The 27,102-nt window shown below is 38.4% G+C and overlaps 2 protein-coding genes across 2 annotated transcripts; both read left to right on the top strand.

The window, feature by feature from the left end:
- Window positions 1-1,175: 1,175 nt before the first annotated feature.
- Window positions 1,176-10,635, top strand: LOC102220963. Its single transcript, XM_023348314.1, has 7 exons — window positions 1,176-1,345; window positions 3,830-3,953; window positions 4,098-4,306; window positions 4,447-4,622; window positions 5,623-5,767; window positions 6,883-7,019; window positions 7,115-10,635. Exons 1-7 carry the CDS (start codon window positions 1,297-1,299, stop codon window positions 8,213-8,215), a joined length of 1,941 nt encoding a protein of 646 aa, XP_023204082.1. The 5' UTR covers window positions 1,176-1,296; the 3' UTR covers window positions 8,216-10,635.
- A 1,211-nt stretch (window positions 10,636-11,846) lies between these two features.
- On the top strand, window positions 11,847-26,691 carry LOC102237634 (EH domain-containing protein 3). The gene is made up of 8 exons (XM_005808333.2): window positions 11,847-12,990; window positions 16,436-16,612; window positions 17,206-17,303; window positions 21,858-21,999; window positions 22,770-22,869; window positions 23,644-23,814; window positions 25,516-25,680; window positions 25,766-26,691. Exons 1-8 carry the CDS (start codon window positions 12,764-12,766, stop codon window positions 26,291-26,293), a joined length of 1,608 nt encoding a protein of 535 aa, XP_005808390.1. The 5' UTR covers window positions 11,847-12,763; the 3' UTR covers window positions 26,294-26,691.
- The last annotated feature ends 411 nt before the right edge of the window (window positions 26,692-27,102 follow it).

Raw genomic sequence — 27,102 nt, forward strand, 5'->3', positions numbered from 1 at the left:
GCGACTAAAACAATCCTGACGCTTTTAAGGCACAAGACAAAACGTTCCGCTACCTTTTATGAACGTGAAACTTCTAAAATATGCGCTTGTGTAATACATACCGACTTTAGTACATAATTTACAAAGAATATATAATATGAAAATCAATACTCCATGCCACTCGTATATTTAATGGGGTTTTTTGTTTAGTTTTATTATTTTTTTGCCGAATAAGGGGGTTGCAATTAAAATACTGACCACATGTTATAGTAGAGGCCATTAACTCACTTTCTATTATGATCTTAATTGTCTTCCTTCATAGCAATTCAAATTTAATTTGTAGCTCAAGTTGTTTGAACTCTGAAGTTTTTTGTCTGAACTCAGTTCTGTTTCATGCTCGAAGCTGCTCAAATATAGGTCCGAGGAAAATGAGAGAAACATTTTTTTTGTTCATTTATTTTTTTTATTCAGAGTCTTTGAATTCACCCACACGGTCCAAAGATGGTGTGGTTTCTTCAAGGTTTCCATTGAAGATTGAAGGTGAACAGAAAACATACGCCTTAAATAAAATCTATTCATTTCTGCAGAAACAATACATGAACCCCTTGCGACATAGTTAAGAATATCTATGAATTGAAAATTGTCGGCCAAATGTCATTTAGTCCTCAATAAATTAGAATAACAACGAAAAAGAAGTTCAAGATTAAAAGTTAATTATAGTCTGAAATTCATATATTAGGATTTATAATACGTAAGAGTTTCGAGTTATAACTTAGAAAGATTTATAGTGCACAAAATGACATATTCTACGTGTTTTTATCTAGTTATCTTTGATGATTATTTGTGTCTGTCCGTGTCTGTTCACACAGCGGATTTGTTGACCTTAGACGGAAGGTGAATTATTGCTGTACTGTTTCATAATTACAAGGGCAGTAAATGTGTTGGCTGTAAAACCCTCTCAAGACGGAAGTTCAGAAAAAGCAGCATTGCTAAGTACGGGAAGGTCTCATGGCTCAGGGCTGCACCTGCTCAGGTGTTATGTGCACAGACGAGTGAGGCCACATTCCTTCTTCCGAACACGGAAACCTGTTGGCGTAAATCATTGATTTTTTTTTTTACAGGTAGACTGAACAGTGGGAGCTAATCTCTCCGGGACAAACCGCTCTTTATTTTTTATTTTGGGTGGGTGGGGGGGAATGGTTATTCGTCTCTGCTGATTTCTTTCAATCTTCAGGGGAGAAGTTGTCCCAGGACAGGTGTCTCACCCGGGAAAAAACCCGCTGGTTTCTCCGGAAAACATGACCTCTCCGGACCAAGATGTGGACTAAGCTCATTTTTGTTGCCCTTTCTCTTCTGCGCTGCGCAGGTAAGGCTGCGCGGATAACAACGGGAGATACTAACTAACTGTTATTTTAGGTTTGTTGGTTTGGACTTTTTTTTTTTGTTTCCATAAAAAAATCACTAGATTGAAAGGAAAAACTTACTTTAGACATATTTCACACCCTAATGTTTGTAGAAACAGACTTACACCCCGAAATAAATCTTATCGTGGTTTTGAACTGATTTACCAAGTATCAGTTCTGTTCTGTTTTTATAGTTTTAATGTTTGCTTAAATTAAATTGACATTTATAAGAGTATGCTTTATGCACGGTTATTACAGTTAACGATAAATCAGAATAGAAGTAGTTAACAGATTTTATGCATCTGGCAGCATGCAACTTGAGCAAATAAAACGCTCGGATCATTCATTAGTCCCTCGTGCTTTTACTAGTTCCTTTGTTTTAGTTAGTCATGTCTTCTGTTTAAATAGAAACAAATTATATATATATATTTATATATATTTATTACCACTTTAAATGCTGATTATTTGTCCAATCAGATGGCCTGCATACGTTTTTTTCCCACCAAGAAAATGTTCAATGCTCAGAATAAGAACTATTTTATGATGGAACTGCAGATTCTCTCATGAACTTAATAGATCTGGAAATGTTGAGAAAAGACTTAATAGTTCAAGTCAGTCAACCAAACATTTTATATAATACGTCAGAAGATCTGGAGGTTTTCAACGTCACAGATGAGAGAAACTGCTTTGGGCAACAAAAAAGAGAAATACTGTATGTTAGGATTTGGGGTTGTTTGTTTTTGGTTTTGTCATATTCTGTACTCAGTTTTTTCCATTAGTTTTGTCTTGTTCCATTTCCAGTTCAGTTCTTCCTTAGTGAGTCTAACTTACTTCTTGTTTCTAGTTATTCTTTGTCTCTACAGTTTATTTATGTTTTTTTAGTTGTTCTTCAGTGTTAGATTTATTTCTCAAGTCCCTTGTGTGTTCTCCTGTACCCTCTGTACCACCTTCTCTCACCCTCTACTCAGTTTGCCTCCTGATCCCTTCACCCACACCTGCAACCCCTTTAGCAATCAGCCCAGTTCCTTTATCAACCTCCCAGTATTTAAGCACTTCATTGTCAGTCAGTACCAGCCGTTTCGCCTTGTCACTTCTCCCTGGTTTCTCCGCTATCTCCTTGTGTCGCCTGGTTGGCTTTATTTTTGATTATTTGTGTTACTCTGACATCTCTCTCTTTTTCTTTTTTATAAGTTTATTTCTTTATTTTTACATTAACTCTACACAGAACATTATGCCTGCTGCATTTGGGTTCACATTTAAAACACATGACAAAATGTTAAAACTGCTCTGCATACAAAAGAACACTATAATACAACATACTTTTGACTGTCTTAGACTACTTATCTTTTTTTTTACTACATTAAAGCAGGAATTAAATTCATATACAATGACTTCATGTCGGACATGGAAGAATTCATTACATTATCACCCTTCCTGTTTTAGATTCACAATATAAAATAAGTGATTGCATAATTATTCACCACCTTCAAGTCGGTATCTAATAGATGCACCTTTTCCTGCAATTGCAGCACTGAGTCTGTGTGGTGAGGTCTCAGTCAGGCTTTCACATCTGGGCACTGCAATTTTACTCCATTATTCCTGATAAACGGTTCCAGCTATGGCAGTTTGCACGGGGATCAGCTGTGAACCTTTTCAAGTACTGTCACAGATTATCCATCAGATTAATGTCTGGGCTTTGACTTGGTTGCAAACCATTTCGCTGTATCTTTAGTTGGATGCGTTGGGTCATAAAATAATGCTTTGTCTGATAGCAAAAAGGCTCCATTTTGTTCTCACCAGATCAAAGAACTTTCTTCCACTTGACCGTGGAGCCGCCAACATGTCGTTTGGCAAACTCTACTCAAATTGTTTTCTTCAACAGTTGCTTTCTCTTTGCCACTCTCCCATAAAACTTTGACCGGACAACAGCTATATGCGGAGTCTCTCCCATCTCAGCTGCTGAAGCTTTTAACTATTTCAGTGTAGTCAGAGGTGTCCTGGTGTCCTCTCTCCCTGGTCTCTTTCATGCACAATCACTCCATTTGTGAGAATAGCCTGATTTAGGCAGATTTACACATGCGCCATACTCCTTCCATTTCTTGATTGTGGTTTTAACTGACCTCCGGGAGATATTCAGTGCCTTTGAATTTTTTCTAATATCCATCTCCTGACTTATACTTTCCAATATCCTTTTCTTTGATTTACTTGCGGTTTTCTTTTGTCTCAACATTGTAATGGTAGGTAGGAGCACTGAGTACAGAATATACCTTAGTGTCTTGGCAGATTACAGCAGAAGGTTTCACTTTGTTTCACAGGAAAAGTGTGGAGGTTATTAGCAATGTAAAATAATGTAAAAGCCCCCTCAGGCATTATGTGCTATGTGACTTTATATGGAGTCGTGCTTTGCGTCTTTAGCAATCTGAACGTTTTAATCTGCTTCCTTTTAGTCTCCTCCTCTCCTCCAAAACCGATTAATGTCAGCTTCTCTTCCGTGAACCTGAGGAATGTTCTGCACTGGTTTCCAGGAAATGGCACACCAGAAGGCACACTCTTTACTGTGCAATATGCCATGTAAGTTCATACTCAGTAAATGTACAATCAATAAACTGTGCATGAATGTGTCCTTGAAAAGTAGCCTGTTTTCTGCTCAAGTGTTTCAAAGCTATGAGTTTCAGTTTTTGTTTTGCCCCTTGCGTGGACCTGTGTCTCTCACAGCTACGGAAACCCCAGGGAGGTCAGAAAAGGAAAACGGGAGCACTGGAGAGCAGTGGACCAGTGCACCAAGATCATACGGACTTGGTGCGATCTGAGTGCTGAGACGCGGGATGAGGAAGAAAGATACTACGCCAGAGTTCGCGCATTGGGAAGAAATTCATCTTCAAAATGGACTGAGACAAACAAAAGATTTGATCCAAAGTCAGAGAGTAAGTAAAACATACCGACTTGAGTAGTTTTTGTTGTGTCATTTGCAACAGGTATTTTAACCCAACTTTGCACATTTGCAAGGCTAGGCTTAATGATTTTTAGATGATATATATATTAAAAAAAACATCTGTGTGTTTAGCAATTTTAGGCCCTCCACTGGTTTCTGTGGAAATAGAGAACAACAGTGCAGTTGTCACTATAAATGGGCCGGTGAGGTATTCACCAAACAACCACACCCCAGCGCTTACCATGAAAACGATCTACCATCGCATGTCTTACAACCTCTCCATCTTCAGCACCAACCGCAATCAAGTGGTGAGTAAAAATATTAAATATGGTAAGAAGAAAGTGAGGATGGCTGCACCACAGGATTATGCAAACTGTTCAGTTATGTCTTACAAGTTTGTAGAAAGATTATCTCAACATTCGAAACTCTTTCAACCTCAAGCGTATGCACAAAATAGCACTGGAGAAAAGTATAAATATAGATTTCATTTGCTTTTAACTCCTTCTAAACGTATCTGATGATCAAGCTAAATTTTGCAGGAGACAAACCTAGTGAATACAAAACTTGCTTCCAGAGTAGTTTCAATTCATTTAAGAAGGGGAAAAACATATCCTAGGGAATCTGCCCCAGTGGGAAAAAGGAGTTGCCTTCTGACCTCAAGTTCAGAAACTAATCCTGATGAGATTTTCTGGTAGAGCTCAGAATTTTTGTTCCTCTATGACAAGTCGTCCACGTCCTGCAGCAGCAGAGCAGCTCCAAATTACATATTTAGCTGTTGGTATAATGTTCCTTTTCTGAAATAGTGTGTTAGTTTTACACCAGATGTAACTAGACGTACACTCGACAGAAAGTTCCACTTTAATCTTGTCAGTCCACTGAATATTTTCCCAAAATCCTTGGGAATTTTTGGAATGGTTTAAGATAGATATTTTTTGTTGTTTTTGATCATCAGTAGATTTTGTCTAGGATCTGTCCCACTAATGTGAATATTACCAGTTATTGACTTTGACTAAGCTCTGCTGGATTGGATAGCTTTTTCCTCCTGAATAAATGGAAGAATCATCTAAATAAAGTATTCTGTATTTACTCAGATTTTGTTTATTCAATGTTTTCATAATCTGAAACATCCAATTCAGAAAACCAAAGTAAAACACGAGAAATTTGTATGGTAGCAATTACGGTTTTTAGTACAGTAGGTAAAACAAAGAAGCAGCATCTGAATTAGTACTTTGTCTTATTCAAAATTTTCAGGGACGTTGTGACTAATATTTTGTAGCACCAGCTTATCTATGCACCTTTGCTTTGCAGCTTCATTTTCCAGTGGAGAACAACCTGTTCAAATATCACATGATGGACTACAATACAGAATATTGCTTCTCTGCCAAATCAAGATTCCTCTCCATACCACTGCAATCCATGTCCTCAGTTTGGCACTGCATAACCACACCTCAAGGTACAACCTTGTGACAAATGTGTTTGTGAAATGCATTCTTTTGATTTGGAAAAGGCCGATTGGAAAGAATGCTGCTGAACTAGATATAAAAACTGAAAAACAAAATCATTCATTTTGAATGATTTAATTCAAAATGAAATCATTCATTTTGTTTTTCATGGCAGAACATCTGGTTTAATTCAGCTGAATGAAAATGCTTTCTAGATCAACTTCGTAGTCTGTATGGTGATATAGAGCATGAACATTTTAATCTCATTTTGACTGGATGAATACAGGCCAAGGCCAAGAAAGACTTCTTTCTCTTTGGCAAAAACTGCAAAGTATTTGCTGTTTTATGTTTATGGAAACTGCAAGTACTTTGGAATCCTGCAAGAAAATGGCGATCAGGAACAGGTTACACAGTTTATTGGCAACCAAATAGATTCTGAAGAACAAACCGAATGGAAAGAATAAACATCAACTGGTATCATAGCCTTGCCACATTAAAAAGAAAAGGCACCACAGAAATGAAGACAGCATCCTGAGAGTGTTCTAATCAGAAGGATGCAGGCTAACGACCATTGACCTTCAGAATCACCATTAAGGTATAAGAATGGAAAAAGTAGGGCTTAATCTGTCTAACTTGCGCTTGTGGTGATCAGATAAGGATTCGTGATCAAAAGATTGAAATCCTGGCCACAAGTGCTTGAAATGAGCCTACTCCACTGGGTGGCCAGTCTCTGCCTTAAATACAGAGTAAGGCTCTCCATCACCTAGATAAGCCAAGTCACTGCTCCTCTGCATTGACAGTCTCCTGTTGAGGTGGTTCAAGATGCTACCTCCATCTGTCCCTTTGGGAGTATTCCTGGTACATTCTATTGGGAGAAGACCATATGGTAGAACCAGATCATTTTGGAGAGATGACATACCTTTCTGACCTTGGAAAGCCTTTCAATCCCTGTAAATGATAAATGACTTATTGGTTTTCGGTGGAAAGAGGGATGTCTGGGTTTCCCTCATGCACCTCTTACCCTTGAAACACAGTCTTGGACTAGTGGAAGACAAAGATTGGATGAATGTATAAAATTGTGGATCTACTTTACATTTTATTGACTCTGATCAATTTCTTCCCACAGACCCTGTTATTATGCAGCTGCAGCAAGTGGTTGTGGGGATTGTTGTCCCATCGCTTTGCATTTGTATAATTGTGTTGGTCAGTTACCTTCTCTACAACTACCTGAGTGGGAAGAAACAGACAAGCCCACATATATTGGTAATTTGAATACATATTCATGTGCACAAAGGCATTTACACAATTAACTTGCTCGTACAATTTTGTCATGCCATGTCTTATTCTTCTCTCTCTAGAATCAACTATCCTTTCACCCATGTCCCGTTGTGTTCCTTCCTGATCATGCCACCCTGCAGCTAACCAGTATTATTCCCAATAAGCCACCTCCTGGGATGCAACCCTTCATTCCATACCCTTCACTGCGTCCCCCGAATCCATATGCACCTCAGAGGTCAGAATTACAACAAGAACCCGAAGAACCCATGAATAATTTATCAGATGACTATGCCGCTGTCATCACTAAAAAAGTTAGTGGAGAGAACACAAGACAGAGGGAGTCTGAGGAAGGAGTTGCTGTGAATAACTTGAAGGATGAGCACCAGAAAAATGCAGATTGTCACGAGAAGAAAGATGTTAACATTAAAGATGATAGTTCTTCTAGTGGGTACAAGCCTCAAGCTGAAACATTCGGGCAATCACCTACGCAGACAGAGGTTAGTGCTTTATTGCAGAGTTTGCCATGCTCCCTAGGGCCCCCTGTTTTACCATCACAAACTCAGGCACCAACCCAATCTAATCAGAGATCATTTAGTGATAAGCAAACTATAGATAACAATACAGAGTCCTCAGCTTTGTGGTTTACCAAAAACCTACAAACTGGTACATTTAATGTCCATCTAAACCTACCATTGTTGAAGGAGGAAGGAAAGAGGGAAGAGGTAAAGGGAGGTGAGCAGAAACAAAATCAGTGTGAGAATGTTCCTCTTCTTTCTGAGTATGCCTCTCAGGTCATCCCAACCATGCCCACTGTCCACTCACAACGGTCTGACTGCTTGTCCGATGAGTACGGTGCTCTGATTCAAGCTAAGGAAGCAGAGGCAGGTCATTTTAAGAGGGTGATGTGTAGTAACTGGAATCCTGAGGACATGCAAGAAATGCTGCCCATGCCAGGGATGACCTTTAACGTCAGCGAAAGGTTGGGTGGCATGCAGCCTTCAGACAGCGGCAAAGAGGACAATATAGGAGGAACATTTGAGGGGATGTATATGACAAGGAATCACCTGAAGTTGGAAAATGTGCTTCTCAGACAAATAAGTGACGAAGAGGCTTGCTCACAGATAGAGGAAGAAGATAATATTCTAAGCAAATGGAATTTGGTCATCTCAAATGATGACTAGAAGAAATTAATGACTGCCAGTTTTACTCTTATCTACAAGCATCATGTCATCATATTACAGTAATGTACTGCATTAGGTATTGAGTCCAGTTAATGTAAATCTTTTTTTTATATATATATATAAATAGCTCAAATCACAGTGAGGTGTTTACATTTATTGGATTTTTGTGTAGCTAAAAGGTGCTGGTGACGTCACTTCTTTGTCATTTTGTACCTTTGCACTCTTGGTTCTTTCGTGTTCCACTTTTATGGCTGTATAATGCCGCCATATACTTTGACATGTTTCTTATGAAATACATTTGTAGTAGCCAGGGGAAATTTTGCACCTGCAACTACAACCAACAGTTAGAGTTGTTTTCTTTATTTCTATTCTACCATAGTACACTGTAAGGAAATAACTATTTTTAATTGATTCCAACAAATCATATCTGCCAGCTCATGCACAATACATTTTGGTTTTAATAGGTGTCATCTTAGTATTTCATAAAAATGATTTAACCTAAATTGGTTTTAGAACCAAAGCCCCCCAAAAATAATAGGATATAACACAAAAAATTCAGAAAATAAAGTGAGGTTTGAATGTTTTGTCACCATCTCCATAAGTCTTGAAAACAACTGGCTACAAAGAAAAATAAACTGATCTATAGGTTAAGTGACAAATTGGTTTATTTCTGGCTATAAAATGAAAGCATTAAGGTACACAATGGCAAAGAGGTGAATTGACCTGAAGCTGCAGATAGTCAACAAGCAAACAATTTGAAAATAATGAGGACAGAGCTTCACCTCTACCCTAACCCTTGACCCTAGGTTCATCAGATGTAGCAACAGAAAGCTTTAGGTGTATGATTCATGCCTTTTTCTTTTTGTGGTGTATTTGAGTGACTCCGTTGCAACGTCACATAAAGCCCAGGGAGTGCCACTTTTGAGTTTAGGATCTTGTTTTTTATTTCTTAAATGATGCCATTTTTATGAGAAACCCTTTTAGAAAGTGCAAATGATGATTGGCTTAAACATTTTCAGACGTAAAGCAATATAAGTTGTCAGTAGGAGACAACTTGACAAGTTGTCAGTAGGAGACAAGAAACAAAAGCAGGAGCAACTGCTTTTGTTTCTGTTAACAATTAGAAAAATAACAAGCAATCTGAAACAAATCAGATCTCTCACAAGCTCTGTCATTTTATGGAAAGCTGACTTTACGTAGGAGTAGTGTCAAATATGTGGTACTTTATTGTATCATTTTTGTGTACGGCAACATCTTAAAGGATTTTCCCGGATAATTCTGTGGTGTTTCACTAGCTATACCAGCTCATTTTATATAACTGTGCACATCTTTATGCCGTGTACAGGTTTCAGTAACAGAAATACTTGGTTTAGTTGCAGAGTTTAATCATTTGATTCCAGTTACAGCACTTGAAACTCCATATGTGATTACTGAATATATATTTTTTTGTCTATTGTTGGTAAATTTAGTGGAATATCTATGAAATTCATTCCTTATGTATTTATACTGGTTTTAAATCATTTCTGATGATCAGAGGAAAACATCAGAGGAAAAATAATTATGCATGTTAATTATTTCTAGAGGAATATATAGCACTTTATTACTAAATACATCTTATGTTTACTCATGAAGCAATGTGTGGCACTATGTGTCAACTTTTCTTTCCTCATTATATAATTTTTTACTTTCTTTTCTTACAAAGCCAACAGGTTCTTCTTATCAGCATTAATTGTGCTGCTATCTTGATTTTCTGGTTTAGGCCAAAACTTGTTCGGTTTTTTTAGAAGTAAGATATGCCTGTGAAGGTTTGTTTTTTTTCTGTGTCACTGCAAGTTGCCAGACTTCTTTACTTGACACAGATACTTCCTCATTCCATCACCATAAGTAGGCCTAACTAAAGTGGTATGATTACATACAACACTGTAAATACTTTCATCTGGTGCCTACCTCCAACTAATGTTCCGGGTGAAAATACTTTCAGTTTCCTTTTTTTTGAGCTGTAATAGAGAAGATAACTTAAAAGTAGTTGTTTTTTACTCAAATATAAATGAAGGAAATCTTTATTTAATTGTATTATTGTTTCTGATTGTGTGCCTTTTTTAATGAAGCTTTTAAAATCTTTATACAAAAAATACAGCATTTTTTTTCTTGGTCCTACTATGAGAATAGGATATCAGGGAGGTTCCAAGTGCTCTGCCATCATTTTTGAACTTTTATGCCAATTCTGATTCCCAGTTGGTTCATTTACTTTCTGTTTTCTGTATTTACAGAGTTAAGGATGATAAATTACAGACTTTGTATGCAAACTCTGGGCATTAAATGAGGTCATAGTTTTACATTGATATGAATTTTTACATTGATATGTATTTGTATTGAGAGAAATGACAGAATTAAAAAAAATAAACTGAATGTATTGCATACTTTTGTTGTCAGTTTCTATTAAGTGAGGGTGACTTTTTTCCTAACCTGGCTCATATTTTTTTATAAACAATCTTCTGCCATAACTGTATGATTAATAGTATTGTGCAGTGTTCACTTTCTTATATGATTGTTTTGTTTATGATAAGACTCAATCTGTTTTTTCAATTGTATGTCAAAGAACATACAAATTAGTTTTTAAAAATATTGTTAAATTCTTGCTGTTACTTGTTACATCAAAATATTGCCATACCCCATGAAAGACAATATTTTTTATACCTATGATCGCCCCGCACTTTAAGTGGCAGAATTAAGAGTTGGGACATACAGTACTGTACATCCCCTAGCAGGCATCGCAGTTTCGCTTTTGATTTGTTTCCACATTGAGCATCTAACTAGTAAATTAACAACAGATAACATAAGCTGAATTTGAAGATTATTGTGTGAATTTAAAACGTACCCTCTTTCTGATAAACTAAGCCAGGGCCGGTCCAAGGCATAAGCAAACTAAGCAGCCGCTTCGAACCCCAGAGACACTAAGAGGGGCCCCCTCAATAGAGCTGATTTTTTTTTTTTTTTTTAGTAATAATTTCTATGTCATTATAATATCAAAAACACACAATTTCACTATGAACTGATTTGTTTTTACAATAATATATATTTGATAAGGTATGTAGAAATGATTATTTTATTGATAAAAAGAGAACAAATAAATTGCTGTTAGGGCCCCCTGGTGGCAGCGGTAGGTACCGCACGCTTCGCCGGTACCTTGAGCTGCGTGCAATGTGCAGAGCTGTTGTAGGTTCTGGTGGGGAGGTTGGAAAAAACAACTGGACCAGTTTTTAAAGGATGTTTTTATCACTTTTTTTCCCTCTCCCATATTTGTCAATATCACACAACAACACCAATTCATGCACATGTAAGGCGAAATTGCATATTAGAAAATGACATAAAATTCTAGAATCATTTTTAAAAGATAGTATAAAAAAAGCAACTTATATATTCACTTTTTTGACGTTATGTTTTATAGCAACATTGATAACAGTTGACTGAATAATCTTTACAGAAAACTATCTTCATACTCAGATTTAACCGCTAGGTGACGCTGTGGGCTTTTACCAGCCGCTCCCCTCTCCCTCCGCCCCCTCTCCATCCAACATGGCTGCTCCGCATCATCATCACTGGGCGGGACCGCGGTGGGTCGAGCTTCGCGCTGCCAGCAGCTGAGCACTTCCGCCGGGGGTCAGGTTTCGCCTCTCTCCGTCATTCGGCATTTAAATTGGGCTGCAGGACATCAGCTGCTGCCCCACTCAGCTTTGCTGCGTGATAGAAAAAAAAAATAACGCCTAGCGCCAGCAGAAACATTTGGCTTTTAATTTATTTTTTTTTGCCTCGGAAGCAGCAGAATTACCTGCAGACCCTGAAGAGGTTCGGGTTGTTTTGGAGCAGAAGAGCTGGAGAAGCTGAACAATAACGGTGGATGCACACTGACAGACAGCCACATCATTTCTGGGACTAACTATTGGATCAGACTGAATAGCGGTAACGGTGCGCTGTGCCGGAGTAGAATAAATACGTTTTTCCAAGTGGAGTTTGTTTACTGATGCAGATTAGTAAACAACAACAACAACAACAAACTCATTCAAAGCAGTGTTGGGTAGCATTAGTGGCCTGGAGCTGGAAGGACCAATGAGACCGATCAGGGAGCGCGTTTGAATTGTAATAAATAGATAAGCTGTGTAATTGATTTTAGTTGTAGCACAAAATGAAATAACCTCCAGATTATTTCATCAACTTTATTCAGTGCAGGTTAAACGTTGACATTTAATTTGCTTGATCACTTTGTGACATAAATTAACTTAGCATAATATTTTTGTTAGTATTGGTTTTGTCCATTTTTTTTTAGATTTTTCTGTACAAAAAAACAGATCTGTCTTTTTTATTTTTGGTCATATATTCAAAAACATCTCCCTACACTTCATGTCTGAACCTGCATGTCAGGAAAAAGCTGAACACGCTGACCTATCCCGCTGATCTTCAAGTTATTTTTTTTTATTATTTTTGGCTTTCCCCCCTCCACCCTCACCCTAAAAGTTTGTGAATTAGTCCAACAGTAGGAAAACTGCAGCAATGTTCAGCTGGCTTGGAACCGATGACCGGAGGAAGAAGGAGCCAGAAGTTTTTCAGACGGTCAGTGATGGACTGAAAAAACTCTACAAGACCAAACTCCTGCCGCTGGAGGAGAGCTACAAGTTCCACGAGTTTCACTCTCCGGCACTGGAGGATGCTGACTTTGACAACAAGCCCATGGTCCTGCTGGTGGGGCAGTACTCCACTGGAAAGACGAGCTTCATACGGTGAGACTGTACAGCCACACTCTTGTTAGACTTTGTTAGGTTGAAAGATGAAATGCACATGGCAGGAGAAACCAGAAAGATAAAAACAGGGAGAGGCTGACACGCCCAAGCAGACTCTTGTGCACAAACCACACTGGTAAAAATCACAAATGAAACATAGAACAATTAAAATAGCACAAAGGGCCTGTGGTGAACCTCTGTAGACTGTATGTACTCTATAAAAAAGTTTATTTAACACATACACACACGTACACGCCCACAAACAAATGTGTTGCATCTGGAAGCATCACTGCATGGTACAACATTCTTTCCTTGCATCTTATCTTTATGTTAATGTACCGTGCAGAAAGTAGCTTCTGATAAAAACGTAGCTCCTTATGTAGAACAACTGTGATCAAATGTTTTGGGATAAAATGCCCGATACGCATGCTATATCAGGGTTTTCAGTTCATTTTGCAGTTTCTGATCTACTGATCACATCAGATCCAACAAGGAGAATCTCTGATTGGTCATTTTTCAGTCAGTCAAATACTGAGGCTTGCAGCATCCAGAGATCTCAGTGGGTTTTAAAGTTTCTGCTTGACATCATGGCTATGAGAGGTAGACCTGGTTTTCATGGAGATGCAGAAAGTGTTTGGTGATGTTTACCACCTCATCCAGTCCTTGGTGTTATGGAGGAAAATGGATGCAAACTGTATTGCCCTTTTTCCTTTGCAAATGTATATTTGAATGTATATTAAAAACACATATTTCATCCAGCAACTTTTACAATTTCAGTGCATAATTATGTTTATTTTTTTGCTGGGTTTTAACAGGAAGTGTTGATTTAGGACATTTTTTTTTTCTTTTGAGAAAAATAAAAAAAAATTTGAGATACACTAACATATTAAATCCAAATATTAAACCATTCCTGTTTTTGTTGAAGTTTTCTCATCAAGGTTTTTCAGATATGTTATGCTATTAAGGTTATGGCTTTCTTAATGAGCGATGATTAATTTAGAGCCAAAATTCAAAGTAGGTCATGTTAGATGTTAGTTTTTTGTTCCGATTGCGTTTTCTGTGGTCTATGAAAGCACATGACCTGGACTACCCCTGGAATTAATGTGTAATGCTGAGCAATATTAGCAGCACGGTGTTGAGCCTCTTTTAAGCCGAGGAGCTTCTGCACACACACTTGCACAGAGACTCGCTTGCAGAGACCGCTGTGGGTAATTAGCGAGTTAAGGCTTTGAAAGCCAGAGAGATGATGCTGTTAGTGACTTCCTGCTACAACACATGGAGACATCCCTGCTCTCTCATCTTCCTCATAAAGGTCTAATTCTCTCTCTCTCTATCCCCCTCGGTCTCTGATGGCTGCTCCCCCGGTCAGCTGCCTGACCCCACACCACCAGCATTTTAACAACACAATGCAGAATGTACTAACTGCTTAGTAATGTGTGGTCTAAGCTCTCCCTCCGGCAACTCTTGCATACTTTGCAAAGCAACATTTCTTGCAAAACGAGGCATTGATGTACCTCCTTGTTCTGCAGCTCATAGATAAGCCCAGTGAATCTCATCGTTGGGCTGAATTTATTGATTTAGCCTCGCACGGTGTCAAAGAGCAAGTAATCTCCTGCGTGTTTGTGTGATTAAACGCGGCTTCTTTTTTTTTTTCCTTTAAACCTCACGATGTTTGATTTATTTGCAGATTTTATGAAACATGCTGCTGTGAGTCTTCAAATAAATTTGTAGTCCAAGTGCAGAATTCAAGCTGGGGTGATCTGGAATGACGTGAATGTTATAACTGCACACACATGCTGTACTTGTGTGAAGTTATAGATCATGCATCATCCTTGTAGTTGAGCCATGGATCTGTGTATATGTTGCACAATTTTCTCACAGAAAGGAGGATTCACGCTACCCAGGCACGTATACGTAGAGATGGCTCTACCAGGCACCTCTGGCAAGCTGTGTGTTTAGTCAGATAATCTTATGGAAATATTCCACAGATCCCAGTTTACACTTGAAACATGTAACCCTTCAACTTCCAATTGACAGAATCTTTCCTCAAGGTCTGCTAATGCTAGTAGAATTGTGAAAAGTACCTTAAAATTTCTCCACGAGTTTAAAAGGTGACGTTTAAAAAAAAAAAAATAAAAAATACAATTCAGTATTCAGTCTTAAACACATGACATGTTTAAGTATTTTATGCAGTTTTAAACCTTGGCTGGTTGTACCCTGCAACACTTTTAGAATTGCCTTTTAATTCAGTGGGATACGAACACATGATGCCGCAAAAAAAAGAAAAAAGATAACCAGATGCCAGATGATCCAGTCTCCATTGATTTTGATTTTTGTCCTTTTTTATGTTAATGCACCTCTGCTTTCACGTGCCATGTAGACTACACAAGAGCACCGCTGCTACAAAATTGATGCAACTATGAGTCATATATTATAGCAATGGCATAATATTACTTAATTCAATTCTTCACTCTGCATTGACAAAGATTCATTCATTTTGGTTTGCCTGAGACAGAAACTGAAGGTGACGCTGACCGCCTGCCCTACTTATTGGTTAGTTTTGCTAGTAATTATGGGACAACTTGGGGCGCTAACAGAATATTTAAATTATATTAGCAGACTGCTAGTTGATCTTTAAATAAGGAAAAAGTAAAATGTCAAAGCAAGATCATGTTGTCACAGCTAGACTGACCAACCCTGTCCTGATGCAGCAGAATTTCACAGCCATGATTCCAATTAGGGGTGGGCAATACGGATGCAATGTTTCATCATAATATTTTGTGGTGTTCTTCCAAGAATGATTAAAGTGACAATTAGAACTGTGTATTACTTCTTTTTTGGCACCTTGTATAGCTGCGACTGTGTGTCACAACAATTGGGAATTTTTAAACATCATTTATGAAAATTTATCATGACAATGATAATTCAAAATTCTTAATATGATAATAAATTTAACCCAATAAATAGCAAAGGATAATATAAATGCCCACTCCTAATCCCAATATACAAACACTATCCAGGGTGAAATCAAAACACTCGTGCTTTAAAGATGTGATGGGATTTGATGTTACATTCATCCCCTTTGTCACATTTAGACCCACTTAACTCACATTTTAAAATATGTCAATGCACATAGAAAGATAGGAACAGTGTGGCCTCAGCTTTAGTCTTTGTGTTATCCATAGGCTAAATGAAATTTGAAATGCATTTGGCAAAACACCAAATACCAAATGCATTGGTGCATGAAGGAGAAATAAACTTGCCTTGCCTTGTCCCACACAACTGTTCTTTGTTCTTTCTGGTAGCATTTTCTTGGAAGCCTAGTTCCACTTAATGGAAAACCTGTTCATATACGGCTGATTTAGTTTAACAAATTGTTGGGTTGTTTGAAGAAATCCCTCATCTCGTTTAGTTTTAACACCGAGACCTTCAATTTCACCTGCAGCTACCTGCTGGAGCAGGATTTTCCCGGAATGCGCATTGGCCCAGAGCCCACCACGGATTCTTTCATCGCGGTGATGCACGGCGACACCGAAGGAGTCATCCCCGGGAACGCTTTGGTGGTCGACCCCAAGAAGCCCTTCAGGAAGCTGAACGCGTTTGGAAACGCTTTCCTGAACAGGTAGACGCTGCGGTTCAGCGAACACACGTACACATTCAGTGAGGTTGCTGAGTAACATGGTGCAGGTGTTGCCTGACATCTTAGGAGGAGTGTTCAGGGGAAGCAAAATGATACTTAGAGGTAAAGGTAGAGGGAAAGACTGCAGCAGCTAAGAGAGAACAAGTGAGAATCCACACCAGTGCTCCACATTCCTGTGTGATTGAATTTCCCTCCTCTTATGGCTCAGACTTTTTTTTTAGACTCTTTTAAATGGGTTCCTGTGTGAGCCACTGCACTGTCATCCTTTTGAAAAACTCTATACTCTTTTTTTTTATTTTTATTTTTTTTATTTCACAGATATGCCGTCGCAGATATTTTACTGCTGAAAAAGAGAATAATGAGTTAGAATTAGAGGGGGTTGCTGTGGGGATGACCCCTAACGTGTTCATATTTATTCAGCTGAGCAAACAGAGAGACGAGTAAGAGGAGAAAGGAGAGGTAGAGGTGTCCCAGTGTGGGACAGTGTTTGTTATAAGAACACTTTACACTTCTGTCCTGATTTGGTCTAACGTCGCTGCCTTCTCCTCTCTCTCTGTGGCCGTGTGCGTGTGTAGGTTTGTGTGCGCCCAGCTACCTAACCCTGTGCTGGAAAGCATTAGTGTGATTGACACGCCAGGAATTCTGTCTGGAGAAAAACAGAGAATAAGTCGGGGTAAGACACACACTTGTCACTCTCGTGCTTTTAAATATTCCTCTGTTTATGTTGCTGTGTGTGTGTGTGTGTGTGTGTGTGTGTGTGTGTGTGTTAGTTTTTTTGGACCCACTCAGCTGCAGGCTCACGGTCCCACTGATCTCTGAAACCCAGTGTCAGCATTTCCTTTGGACACTCTTGTCTCTTTGTTTATTTTAGCTGTTGCTTTCAGGAGGATTATGCCTCATTCATTTCAAAGAGCAGGAAGCGGAGACAAAAAAGATGAGCTTCGAATTCACTCTTGGCACATGCATACTTTTTTACTCTGCAGCCCTGTAACAAATTGATGTGATTTAATGCCTTTTTCTTCCCCCAAGTACTTCCCAAATAGCAAACAGAGATGCAGATGAAAACACAATCACACATACTGAGTTTGTCTTGGGTTAAATGCTTAAACATGAAACCACAGCTGCTCCGTTGCTCATTACACATGACTCCGTTGCCACATGTGTGCCACGGCACCGCCTTTTCACTTGACCGTCCAGCACAGGCAGAAATCCTTTAGTCACCAATAAAAACAAGCTGTTACATGTGGTTTAGGTTTGGATCTTAAGTCATCGTGAACAGAAAACCCGACCTGAGAACCCTAATGCTGCATTTAGGAGGAGGGAAATTAAAGGTCTCGAATGACAGATTTTCACGTTTCTGGTAAAACTGTGAACAGAAACCCTGGAATAAATAAATTTTTAGGGGGAATTTGTGACACCAAGATGCCACTTTATGTTGTGAATAATTTTTCCCTAGCTCATAAAAACACACATCCACTTTAGTTGAATGCCTCGTTTTCTCGTTTTTCCCACATTCCCACTCCCACTTCCCACTACAATTGCTTGTATTCCCCGAGCAATTGAAAGACTTTTGTTACTAATTAAAAGTTCCTCAATATAGAGGTAAAATACCACTTTGTGTTGTGGTATTTATTGAAAAAATGAATATGTGTAGATAGATTTTTTTTTTAAATAAATATGGAGGATGCTATTTATAAAAAAAAAAAAAAATCTAGAAGATTATTTCGGTATTTTCCAGCATTACCAGAGAAAAAAATTACACTATGCAGTTTATATCAGACGTTAATAAAATATGTTAGATTTTCAATCTAACTGTTCACAGTTTGAATGATTTTACATTAAAAATAGTTTCTTGTCTGAACAGAGAGAAACAATCCTTAAACAGAACGCAGTAGATCATTAGCTTGTGAAGTTTTAGCTCTGTGACCTTCGAAGCAAACGTTTGTGAAACCTTGAGCCTGACACAAATTATTAAAAAAATTAATTTACCATTGAACTACAAGCTGTCTAATTGTAATCTTTTGAGTTACTTTACATGACCAAGACTTAGTAGGAGCATGTCGAACTTGTATTGAACTTTGTGGAAAAGTGAAGCTATCCACGGAATGGTGGACCAGCTAGTCAGATAAACGCTGGATCGATGCCACAGCAGCTGATCTGGCGAATCAGCTGATTGTGAGTCTGTCGGAATAATTTTCAAACACATGTAAGACCTGGAAGCAGAAGAACATACCATCTGTGTTGCCATTGCACAACTAAGAGAAAGGAGTTCACTACATTCTTCGTGGAGGCAGAGCGGATTTGGAAGATCGATGCAACTGGAAGGCTTATAAAGTCAAACTCCACACAGGAACAGATGGTGTTACTGTACGTAACTGTGCAACATAGAACCCTTGTAGGTGATTGATGCCTTTAACGTCAACATTATTAAATGAAAACCAAAAGAAAATCTGAGAACATTTTTAAATGAACTCAACCTTTCCTCTGCATTCTGATCTGAATGAACTTGGAAGTGAACAGACGACAAAGTGAGAGGATATTGTGGAGCAAAGCGCTCCACAATACGGGCAGAAATGTGTGTTTGTGTGAGGCATGGTTGACATTCCCTAAGCCCTGTAACGGCCTCACCATGCCAACCAGCAACATTTACAAACGAGCACGGACTCAAACAGAACAATAAAATACTTTCACGGCCTCGCCTCCTTTAAATCATTTTTTTTTAGAGGAACTTTATTTTTTCTTTGCTTACCGCTGTTGCCCTTTGTGATTTTATTTATTTATTTATTTAATTTTTTTTCTCTTACAAGAAGCTTGATTTTGTTAGTTTCAGAATGAAAGGATGGGTTCATCCTAAGCTGCTCTTGTTCTGCTTTGGTTTCCGTTGAACCGTCATAGCGATGCACGTATTTCATACACTTGCCTTTCGAAACACATCATAAAGATGAGATGGATACATTTTCTTACACAGTTAATTCCCAAGCAGTGAGTACTGCAGATTATAGCTGATTACTTCATAGCCGGGGTGGGGTTAGATGCTTCGATTTGGAGTTTTCTCAAAACGCAAATGTGGAAAGGAGTTTTTCATCTGTTATTATCTCCAGCTCTTCTCTTGAGAAACGACTACGACTGAGTGATTAGTGAATACGAACAGAGCGTTATTTAGGTGTGGTATAGCAGTTGATTTAACACAGCCCTGTGTCAGCTCATTTTTATGGCTTTTTTTTTTTGTTCATTTTTTCCAGAAAATACTTTTGAGTCAGCACAGATGTGTTTTGTAGTCCCTTCCCACCATCTGAGTCAATTTAATTATTATTCATCATGTATGAGTTTAGTAATTTCACATCTGTTTACAACTATATGCTCTTTTTTTTTTGTCGACATCCTTTCTTTTTCCACTTTTCATTCATTGTGTTATCAGATTTCACCTTTTATCTGTTTGTGTGTCTAGATGAGGGGTTGTCAGGATATAGCTCTCTGCGTAGATGTCCTTATGGAGGTATAGTAGATTACGTGATAAATCTCAAGAGTCGGCCAGCTGCAAAAATCTCTTGATTTTTGAAAAGTGTATGAGTTCGTACATGTTCTTCACCGGTTTTGTCGCACAATATTGGGGGGAAAAATTGTCTTTGAGTTATTTTTGTGTAAGATTTCTTTGCTGTACTGGAAAATCACTGTGTGTAATTTTATACATTGTAGATGTATAATGAAAAAGAGATTGTCTAGATTTTGTTTTTCTCTCCCCACAGTCCCCATCTTGTAGGTTTTACTGTACAAGACACAGTAAAACTTACTGTATCGAATCGCTTACTTTTAAGAACAAATTTGATTTAATGATATCCCATATTTAATGTAAAGGTTTTAATGTAGTTTTGGTCTACACTTTTTAGCTACATGGCTTACCACAAGGTTTACCTGAAATGTGGACCGTTCTTCCAGAAGCTGATTCAATGATCCTGATGGGTGCGCAATTACATTTAGCAGTGCAGTGTATTTCAATAATTAATCAAATAGTTCTTTCCAGTTCTATTCTGGCCTTTAATAGCCTGATTTTAGAGTTTAAATGCGTCATTTTCAGGTAAAATGTTAGCTGTGTAAATAAACTCACCGAAGCATCGCTACAGATTTGGTTTTCTGTATTTGTGGTTTAGTGGGGCTGAGGAACACTGAACCCTTTCAAAGTTAAAAACTGACTTTACAATATCTTAACAATTTCCCCCCCAGTGTGTGTGAAGTTTCCAGGGTGAAGAACAATAAATTCTTATATGTTGCTCTATCTTGTTTTTTCAAGGAGCAGTTCAATTTATGCAGGTTCCTGGTGACACTGCAGCTAACCTTCTGCTAACTCCGAAGGAACGACGAATCTGTTAAAACCATATCAGATTTAATGTTTTCATGTGTGTTGAAGACCTTAACTCTATCAACACTAGTTAGTTAATCATTCATAGCTGTTACACATTTTAAAAAATGTCCCTTTGGTAAAGGACAAGTATTGATTTTGCACCAAAATCTAATTCAAAATAGGAGAAAAAATTAGTTTTGTTTAGATGCGCACAAAACTTCTAGATTCGTATGTTATTGTTTTTATCTTGGCGAAAGCGTTTTAAAAATGTGCTTTTAAAAAGTTAATATCTGCTGGCCTCCTGCTGGTTGCTGTGGCTTATTATAATTTATGGTGTAACTCATTAACCTGCAATGTACTAATTGTCCTTATGTGTTGAGTGGAAATGTCACCTCACTAATATTTCATCCTAATGTTCTTTGTTCTTTGTTTTATTCTGGTATAATTCCTTCAGGTAAGCCTCATGTTTGTCCTTTGGTGGCACACAAGGCCAAACATCAATGATGATTTTCTCACTGATTGATTTACAGTAAAGGACAGTTGTGGTGGTTTTCATCCAGTGAGGATTCATATCTTCCCCTTTTATTTTAATTTTAAAACCTAAAACAGGTAATTTTTTATGCAAAAAAGCTCCTTTGGTGTGTAATGTTGAGAGCTCGACCTTCAAGAAGAAACAACATTCTTCTCTGTCAACGTGTTTTAATAAAGTTCTTGTTTCTTTTGGCTCTGCATTAATCTGCGGTCGCCGTAGTTTCTCTGGAGAATATTGTGAAGTTTCCATTTTTTTCCTCATATCACGTTGAGAGTTGAGAACTGGACTTGCTGTGCTTGTTTGAAGGACAAGCAGTAGTTTGAATTTATGTTTGGTTTTTTTTCTTCTCATTTTAGGCTATGACTTTGCTGCTGTCCTTGAGTGGTTTGCAGAGCGTGTGGACAGGATCATATTGCTGTTCGATGCCCACAAACTGGACATCTCTGACGAGTTCTCGGAAGTGATAAAGGCCTTAAAGAACCATGAAGACAAGATCAGGTACTGCAAGGCTCCTAACTCCCAGATCGTAATTTCGAATTTATAAAAGTTTCCTACGCTCTCTGGAAAAGAATGGCATTTGCTTTGCCACGTCCAGACAAGTATGAAAAATTGGGTGTTTTTTGTCCAGACTTTTTTTTCATCCTTTTTTTTTTCAATGAAACAAATCTGGTGCTTAATAAATAAAGCAATTGACAATAACTTCCCTCGCTTTGTCTTTCATTTGCAAATTTGTAGCTTTATTTTAACATTTTATCTACCCACATTTCCATCTTTGACTGAATAAATGACACCCATACAAATGGAAAAAGTAGAGCGAGTTTTTCTACCTGTTTAGTCTCTAGAAAACGTCTAATTCAGGTTGACTAAGTAGCACAAACTGTTATTTTCTGGACGTTTAAAGGTATCTACATCGACAAAGTGTTCATTAAAGGTGTTGCATTTAGTCTAGGATCCTAATTTCCTTGACAGGATCAAGAGTAACAAATTTTGAAATAAAGCTCATGTAAATTTACCCAGAGGCAAAATGCTCTATTTTAAAAAAAGAAAAAAACAGGGATCAATTTTAGCCTTGCACTGTTGTGATATTTGTGGAATCTGGATACTATTTAAGGAAGTTTCAAATGTAGAAACAAATATGGAGTTTAGTCTGGAATCTGGAACCCAGTTGATGTATATTTTGTTGTGGCGCAAAAATAATTAATTGTTTTTATTGTTAATCACATTGTTTCAAGGAACTCATTAGCTCTGTTTTCTGTTGTTTTCTCCAGAGTCGTCCTGAACAAGGCGGACCAGATCGAGACCCAGCAGTTGATGAGAGTGTACGGTGCCTTGATGTGGTCACTGGGAAAAATAGTCAACACACCCGAGGTACAAAGATGGGGCAAATTCACATTACGCAGTTGTTTGGCATTTTGGCATTGTGGTGAACGAAAAGAAACGTTTGATGCTGTATGGAGTGAAAATCATTTGAAATTAAGATACAGGTCCAGATTATTCACACAACACATCATTACGGAGAGCAGTGCGGGATAACACTACCTGCACATCACTGCAAAAACACAAAATCCTAAGTATATCTGGTCTAGTTTCTTAGTATTCTTGAAATAAAACAAAACTAATTTACAAGTACCTTTTCAGCAAGATACATGAGTTTGTTTTCAGTCAACAATTCTTTAGCTACAAGTGAAATAATCTGCCAGTGGAAGAAGATATTTTTGCCTTAAAATACGAGAACAATGTCTCGTTTCACTGACAGATTATTTAAGTTATAACAAGTACTTTTTCATTAATATTAAGGTGTTGCTAACTTCAAACAATCTCCTGAAAAGTTGCTGAAAAGTTACTTGTAAGTTAGTTTTATCTTTTTTTAGGTATACAAAGATATTTACAATAGAAACTAGATCAAAAATACTAAGATTTAGTGCTTTTGGAGTGTTGTGGTTTATGTATGGCTATATATTGTTAGTTCTCTTCTTCCCTCTTGATGTTTTTACACTAACTTGTGGTGGTATGTTACATAAAATCCTAGCAGGAAACATTGGAGTTTGTGTTTGTGACAATATTTGAAAAAATTTGAATACTTCTGCTTCATTTTTTTAGTGCAAACCTCCGTTGATTTCTTCCCGCTTTTCTCATTTGCAGGTGATCCGCGTCTACATCGGCTCATTTTGGTCTCACCCGCTGCTGATCCCTGATAACAGGAAGCTTTTTGAAGCAGAGGAGCAGGATTTATTTAAGGATATCCAGTCTTTACCCAGAAATGCGGCACTTAGAAAACTCAATGATTTGATCAAGAGAGCAAGACTTGCCAAGGTAAGGCTCTAGCTGGAAAGGCTCCATAGACACAGCAGAGATCTGGAACATTTTCTCCCAAACCCCGTGACCCAGAGCTGGATTAACAGGACCTCTAATGACGTGGCTGAATGTCAGCATCACGTGCATGTGTTTCCTATTTGTTCCCCGCATCCCTCCCATGGCTGTTAACCTTGACAGGGAGCACTTATCACTGTCGCAAAACCGATCGTGTGGGACAAACATCATTTTTCAGCTCTGAGTGAATTATCTCCCGTTTCCTCTCTGGACAGGAAGTCAGGTAGGAACCTCACGTCGTAGTTTGAGGAAGGGTGTACGCTCGGACACACAGATTTATCGGAGTTGATGGAAGTTTTCCTGTTCGACGGCTGATGGGTGTGTTTGAGTGTTTCAAGGACGTGAGGCGGACGCAGGAAAACGCACATGCATCAACACGGCAACCCAACAAATATTATGGATTTTTTTCCGGAATTTTTCTTTTGCTAGATTAATTTTCTAAATATTTTTTTTCCCCTTTTCAGCCTCTAAAATCTGATGCAATACTTTGTCTAATGATAAAAACAAACCTGGAAGATTTGTTGGATGACTAAACTAGTTCCAGGAATGTTGAGTTGTAACAGCAAGCTGTGATTCCAACAAAATAACAAATTGTACATTACAAAGGTTAGAAGTCATAACTAAAAGATGGGAGGTAAGAACATATCAATTAGCAGCAGATGCATGCAAAAACTTTATTCATTCTTTTATGGTAATGTTGTCTATTTTTATGACTTGCTATGATCAAACCTGGCTGGATGAAGATGGTAAATGATGTGGCACTTTGTTCTAAAATTATAGATTTTTATTATTCATGGGCAGATGCTGCCAGAGGCTTTATATCTACATTTAAGATGTTTTGAACTTGCTGAACTTTCCGATGCTTTAGTCGCAACTGGTTGTTTTTATGTCAGTAAAGTGCAGGTAAATAATAATATAATGAATATGGTGTAGCTGAGATAGTTGGAACATCGTCAAAAAAGTTTATTTAAAGTGTTTTCATGTGTGTAATTCTGATGATCTCAAGCAAATGAAAACCAAATATTCAGATTCACCTAAAATCTGAATGTTACATCAAATAAAAAATCTGTTTTTTTTTTTAAATTATACAATAGTTTTGTTGTAGTCCACACCATCATGAAGGGTATGCGAAAAAAGTCCTTGGCTAAAGAAGCTGACTGTTGACTTAGTGGAAAGTTGAGTAGAAGGAAAAAGTGTGGTTAAAAATTATGCCGAAGCAACAGGGAGGAAATAATTTGGATTGTTACTCAATGGTTCCCGATCTTTTTTTTCTTATGAAACTATATGTTGTATGCTATTTGGAAATCAATGTGGCAGAGTCTGGAGGGAGAGTGAATCCAGGCTGCTTGAAGTCTAATGTGAAGTTTCCACAGTCGGTGATGATTTGGGGAGCCACGTCATCTGCTGATTCTGGTTCTGGCCCCAAACCTCTTTTGGACCTTCCTGCTCAGGTTTTGGCACTGATATTGGAACCTCATTATTCAGGATCAAGTTTCCACTTTAAAAGCTATCTGTGAATAATTTTTGTTTGTTTTCCATCTCAACTTGTGTGAACTCAAATCAGCGTCTAATTGCAAGACGTTAAATGCTGACCTGTCAGAAATATCCCTGTGAAAACGCTGATGCTTCCTCCTCCGTTCACAGGTCCACGCCTACATCATCAGCTCTCTGAAGAAAGAGATGCCATCAGTGTTCGGGAAAGAGAACAAGAAGAAAGAGCTGATTGCCAGTCTGGGAGACATTTACAAGCGCATCGAGAGAGAACATCAGATCTCACCTGGAGATTTCCCTAACCTGAAGAAGATGCAGGTAAACAGAAAAGCAAGTGAATGCCTCAGATTTATAGATGGGGTTATAGATGACGTCATGATCTCATGTTGATTTTGTTTTACAGGACCAGCTCCAAGGTCAGGACCTCACCAAGTTTCAGCCTCTCAAACCCAAACTTCTAGAGGCAGTCGATGACATGCTGGCCACCGACATTGCTAGCTTGATGGTGTTGGTTCGCCAAGAGGAAACCCAAAAGCCCAACGCAGTGGTGAAGGGCGGGGCATTCGACGGCACTCTGGACGGTCCGTTCGGGCACGGATACGGGGAGGGAGCCGGCGAAGGCATCGACGAGGCAGAGTGGGTGGTTGCCCGCGACAAACCTGCATACGACGAGATTTTCTACACCCTCTCCCCCGTCAACGGAAAGGTGACTGGAGCCAATGCGAAGAAGGAGATGGTGAAATCAAAATTGCCCAACACAGTGCTGGGAAAGATCTGGAAGCTGGCAGATATCGATAAGGATGGGATGCTGGATGACGAGGAGTTTGCTTTGGCTAATCACCTGATTAAGGTGAAACTGGAGGGACATGAGCTGCCCTCAGAGCTGCCTGCACACCTGGTGCCTCCTTCCAAGAGGAAAATACCCGAGTAAAAAAAAAGGAGAATAGATTCATGCCCAGAGAAAACTAACTGGAGGACTTCAACATAAAAATGTACAAATGAAAACAAGACATCAGTCGTCCAGTTCTGTTGTTTCTGTCATTCCAATGTCTTCAAAGCATTACAACTTCCATCAAATTGAAACTACTTAATATAAACCGATTTTTGAACATTCGTACAATTTGACAAAATTGCCGCTTTTGTTGAATTTAGCCTGCAAATATTTGAACAGTCCCAGAAAGCTTTTATTAGAGCCTAACAAAACAGTTAAAACAGTAGAATAAAAGTAGGCGTCAAATATGTAGGTGCAGTCAATAGATAATAAAATACAACACTAGAAAATTTCGGAAGAAATTTAGCCGGGGCCTGCCAAGGCGCGCCCGTCGGGCATGGGCCCGGCGTCGTCGCGCCACAAATCGGCGTCGACGCCAAAGGACGCCGCGACGTGATGAGTGGCACGCGGAGAACCGCAAGAACGTTAAGCGAGGCGGACGTGCACCGTTCGGTACGATTTAAAATGTTGTCAAGGCTTTTATTTTGGAAGTTTTGTTAACCTTCATTTCAAAGGGCCAAACTAATCCCATGCGTAATAGTCCTTGGGTTAAAATAGTTATATAATGCTCAAAACACAAGTAGCTGATGTAAAAATATTCAAGGCTTTTATTTTGAAATTTTCAGTATGCTTCATTTCAAAGGGCCAAACTAATACCACGTGTAACAGTGCTTTGGATGAAAAAGTCAAATAAAGCCAAAAAGAGCAATTACGTCATGTAAAATTATTCAAGGCTTTTATTTTGAAAT

The sequence above is a fragment of the Xiphophorus maculatus genome, chromosome 15 (genome assembly GCF_002775205.1).
Source record: "Xiphophorus maculatus strain JP 163 A chromosome 15, X_maculatus-5.0-male, whole genome shotgun sequence".
Classification (NCBI taxonomy): Eukaryota; Metazoa; Chordata; class Actinopteri; order Cyprinodontiformes; family Poeciliidae; genus Xiphophorus; species Xiphophorus maculatus.

What these genes read in the sequence shown, in the direction of transcription:
- LOC102220963 (XM_023348314.1), top strand. Translation starts at nt 1,297, where the DNA reads ATGTGGACTAAGCTCATTTTTGTTGCCCTTTCTCTTCTGCGCTGCGCA. An exon ending in TTCTCTTCTGCGCTGCGCAG is followed by an intron (nt 1,346 to 3,829) that starts GTAAGGCTGCGC and finishes GCTTCCTTTTAG; the next exon opens with TCTCCTCCTCTCCTCCAAAA. An exon ending in GCACCAACCGCAATCAAGTG is followed by an intron (nt 4,623 to 5,622) that starts GTGAGTAAAAAT and finishes TTTGCTTTGCAG; the next exon opens with CTTCATTTTCCAGTGGAGAA.
- LOC102237634 (XM_005808333.2), top strand. Translation starts at nt 12,764, where the DNA reads ATGTTCAGCTGGCTTGGAACCGATGACCGGAGGAAGAAGGAGCCAGAA. An exon ending in AACCATGAAGACAAGATCAG is followed by an intron (nt 22,000 to 22,769) that starts GTACTGCAAGGC and finishes TGTTTTCTCCAG; the next exon opens with AGTCGTCCTGAACAAGGCGG. An exon ending in AGAGAGCAAGACTTGCCAAG is followed by an intron (nt 23,815 to 25,515) that starts GTAAGGCTCTAG and finishes CTCCGTTCACAG; the next exon opens with GTCCACGCCTACATCATCAG.